Source organism: Cynara cardunculus (assembly GCF_001531365.2).
Source record: "Cynara cardunculus var. scolymus isolate 2C chromosome LG 1, CcrdV1, whole genome shotgun sequence".
NCBI classification, from domain to species: domain Eukaryota; kingdom Viridiplantae; phylum Streptophyta; class Magnoliopsida; order Asterales; family Asteraceae; genus Cynara; species Cynara cardunculus.
Genome location: NC_037528.1, coordinates 41,033,668 through 41,037,766, shown reverse-complemented (window position 1 = coordinate 41,037,766; position 4,099 = coordinate 41,033,668). Strand labels below are relative to the sequence as shown.

General features: G+C 34.5%; 1 protein-coding gene across 1 annotated transcript; it reads right to left on the bottom strand.

Annotated features, from left to right (window-relative positions):
• Positions 1–903: 903 nt before the first annotated feature.
• LOC112523920 (fructose-bisphosphate aldolase 6, cytosolic-like) lies at positions 904–3,318 on the bottom strand. Its single transcript, XM_025133595.1, has 3 exons — positions 3,213–3,318; positions 2,238–2,465; positions 904–1,990 (listed from the first exon to the last, which is right to left on the bottom strand). The coding sequence occupies exons 1-3, from the start codon at positions 3,238–3,240 to the stop codon at positions 1,170–1,172; spliced, it is 1,077 nt and encodes a 358-aa protein (XP_024989363.1). The 5' UTR covers positions 3,241–3,318; the 3' UTR covers positions 904–1,169.
• Positions 3,319–4,099: the final 781 nt, after the last annotated feature.

Genomic DNA, 4,099 nt, shown 5'->3' with positions numbered 1-4,099 from the left:
TATATATTTTTTAATAAAAGAATTAATACATTCCAAAATCACACTATGTTATTGTAATTTTTGATAAAATAATACAATTCATTTTTATATATTTTTTTTGTCATCATAGTTAGGAGTGTTCAAAAACCCGACCAATTCGATTAACCCAATTCAACCCAACGCGAAAGAAACCAACCCGAAGCAACCCAATGTCTAATCGAGTTGTAAAATTGTTAAACCGTAGGTATTGGGTTATTATTATTTGAACCCAACTCAACCCGACGAACCCGATATCCTTTTATTTCTTGGATTCAATATGATTGTTGAATTTATATTAATATATACATTAGACAATTACACTATCATGTATGATTTTCATATACACATATTTTCAATCTATTCACATCTCTATATAACTCATTCGTATATATGTTCAGTAACTGTGAACATATATATGTAAATTGAGAAAATTAGCTAAATGTCATATACGTAAGAAATATAAATAAGTTGTAAAAAAGAAATTATGAGTAGAGATGATATATTCAAAGTTAGAAGAATATTTTAATGTACCAAATTATCAACCCGTATGAGTTGTGTTAAGATTTTTTCAAACAGCAAACATTGGGTTAGATTGTTTAAATGTCTTCAACCCAATTAACTCAACCTATAAGCACTCCTAATCATAGTTGTAGATTTTTATAAGTTCAATTTATACCACTAGAATCACTCAGGTGCAAGTTGTTGAATATATTTCTCATATAAAAATATCTAATTCTTTTTTCTTTCAAACAAACAATTAATTATTTGTAGGAAAATGTACAATTATTTAGTCAGATAAGTCATACCAAAATGTATTTAATTTCCCCAAAAAATACGACCTTGTAATATCCACATTAAATATATTATTCAAAACAAAAGCACATCCATTGCGCATTCAACAATTCTTTGTATTTCAAATAACCAAAAAGGTAAATATCAAAATGAACAACATAGAAAAGAGGGAAAAAAAAACATTGGAAAAAAAGGTTCAAATTATCATCAATCTGAACCAAGCTTATTTTAGCCATCGCTATTAATATTAAAAACAAAAACACAAACCTACAAATATTCCCCAGGTGGCATAAAACCCCCCCTCTCTTTCAGACCAAAAACAATTCCCAGCATTCACAGTCATCAAACACTTCATGCTCTCAATATTTGTAATCCTTAACGTGAAGGCTCTCTGACGCCGCCTCGCTCAATGCACCGCCCCCCTGATATTTCCCCAGTGTTGCCTCTGAGTTCGCTTTGCACCTAGCCAGAAACGCCTCCTGAGCCTTCTTCACATTCTCATCCTTTCCAGCCCAAGCCTTCAGGGTGCTCTGCTGCAGGGCTCGCCCAAAGGAGAACGATAGGCTCCATGGCTTCTTTCCCTTGTACTGGTTCATGGCGTTCAGGTTCACGGTGGCCTCCTCCTCGCTCTGACCACCAGACAAGAACACCACCGCTGGGACGGCTGCTGGCATTGTTCGTTGGAGGGCTCGGACTGTGTACTCGGCCACGACTTGAGGTGCAACCTTCTTGGAGTCGGATCCTGGTGTAACCATGTTGGGTTTCAAAAGGGTACCCTCCAGAAGCACGTGGTGGTCGTTAAGAGCCTTGTAGCATGCAGCTAGGACACGCTCGGTCACGTCGGCGCATTTGTTGATGTCGTGGGGTCCGTCCACGAGAATCTCAGGCTCGACAATGGGAACCAGACCGTTCTCCTGGCATATCATGGCATAACGGGCCAACCCATAGGCGTTTTCGTTGATGGCAAGCTGGGATGGCTCATTGGGGCCGATCTTTAAAACGGCACGCCACTTGGCGAACCGTGCCCCAGCGGAATAGTACTGAGCACATCGTGCGCCAAGCCCATCAAGACCTTGTGTGGTGGTCTCCCCGTTGGTTCCAGCAAGCTCCACCGTGCCCTTGTCGACCTTGATTCCAGGGAGGACATTAGCCTCCTTCATGACATCAACAAAAAGCTTACCTGCAACAAGTTTATCAAGATTACTTCAATCAAGAGGGTGTTCTATTTCAACTTAATAAGATTAAAATACCTTAATTGGAGCTGTTTATCAAACACTTACCAAGTGCTTACTAAGTCACATTAATGGGTAAATACCTTAATTTTTTTTTGTCATTCTAAAAATAGTTATCAAACAATTAATTTTCATTCAACGTTTACATTGAGAAAAGATAACAACGAGTTTTAACAAAAGGCCAGGTTATGTTACCTGCAGCAGTTTTCTGGTAGAGTGTTTCCTCGAAAAGAATGACTCCACTGAGGTATTGGAGGCAACCGGGAGTGCAGAATAGAAGCTCACGGAGGGCCCTCCTGTTCGACTCAACGTTCTCAACGTTGATGCTGGAGAGACGCTTTCCGATTGTGCCAGTTGACTCATCAGCAGCAAGAATACCCTTTCCAGGTGTGCCAATGTGGGTAGCATTGGCAATAAGCTCATCTGATATAAAGAAGAATATTCATTACATATTAATTTGAAAATCTGTGAAGGATCTCTACCACCTTTATTGCATATACTGATTTTGTTCTATTACCGGACTTAAAACTGCATTGGTTATAAAAGAAAACTCAATTCTCTTGATCCACAAGAAAAGGTACACCAGATTAGAACAATAAAAGGATAACAAACAAACACCAAATCGAGATTAGCAAGATCAAAATGAATCGTTCATAAGAACAATCATGTGACGAAGACTCAATGTTTCAACATCGAACAAAATACAATACGATGCATCACATACACACAATATAACGAGATATTATGGCAGAAATCAATCGCTTGGGCAGATGCTCGTGAGGCAAATCATGTATCCAAACTACGGAGCCTAGATACTCCCGATTCCATACATTTATACCAAAATAATCATGTTAAAGATCATATAACAGCTGGCCCCGATCAGATCTACGGCAACCATCTTCATTGAATCAATGGCTAAAAAAATATCAATCAGCTGAGCCGATCACCAGAATCTAAAAAATCAACCAACACATACACAAAGAAATTTTCACGAATTACAGCATTAAAAGGGACGAAACAGAGATCATGCTAATGATCAACAAACAAAACAGAAAAAAAAAAAAAACAAACAGCGGATCGAATCAAATATAACAAGAATTGAACAAGAAAAAACGATCTAAAGATGAAATCAAAGGATATATATATAGCTTGAGAAATAGGAAATCATACCAGCATACTTTCCTCTATAGCAAGACATGGTCGTGAGAATTGAAAAAATGGAAGTTGGGGAGAAATCTGGAAATGATACGAGAAAGCGTAGGTTTAAGGGTTTATATTTAAAGAGGTGACGATCGGAATTTTCGGTATTTTCTTTTTGCCCTTTTCTTTTTGTTGGCTGTTTTATAAAACCGGTTTCTATGGCGGTTTTCAATCTCTTTGACCAGTTTGGCCCTCTCTTTTCTTGCCCATCAAAAAAACTTGATCGCCTCTTTTTCTACGGTTTTGTTTGGTAATCTTTTTTTATTTTTTATTACAAAAAAAAGTATTCATACAATACAATAAGACAGTTATTGATTTTAACATTTCATTTTATTCTGTTATCTATCGATGTTATAATACAGTTTTATATGGTTCTGAGAAAAATATAATGTTTTTATTTTTTTAAAGAATATAATTTTGAAGATATCTTAAATTTTTTATAAAAATATATCGACATTAGTATCAAATTAACTATTTAAAGGTTATTGTTTTGTTGTATAATTTCTTCAATTTAATTTTTTATTATAATTTAATTTAGGTTTTATAACGAAATAATTTATTTTTGATTTAATAATATAATTTTTTATAAATATAATAATTAAGTATTATGTTATAACACACTAATTATCTTAATTATATTTTAGATTTTTTATATTTAAATAAAATGCTTATCTAATATTTAATTATGTTTATCTGCAGTTAAATATACGAATTCAAGCATGAGATTTTAATAAGTTGTACTTATATATTATTTACTTGTAATCTTGAATTTTAAGTAATATGCATCAATAAACAGTAATTCATATATAAAAGATGATTTTTAATATTTTTTTGCAAATGTTTTATAATATAGTATA

Coding starts and splice junctions, on each gene's coding strand:
- LOC112523920 (XM_025133595.1), bottom strand. CDS start 3,240: ATGTCTTGCTATAGAGGAAAGTATGCTG. Junction 2,466..3,212: donor CTATAGAGGAAAGTATGCTG/GTATGATTTCCT, acceptor TCTTTATATCAG/ATGAGCTTATTGCCAATGCT. Junction 1,991..2,237: donor CTACCAGAAAACTGCTGCAG/GTAACATAACCT, acceptor AACTTGTTGCAG/GTAAGCTTTTTGTTGATGTC.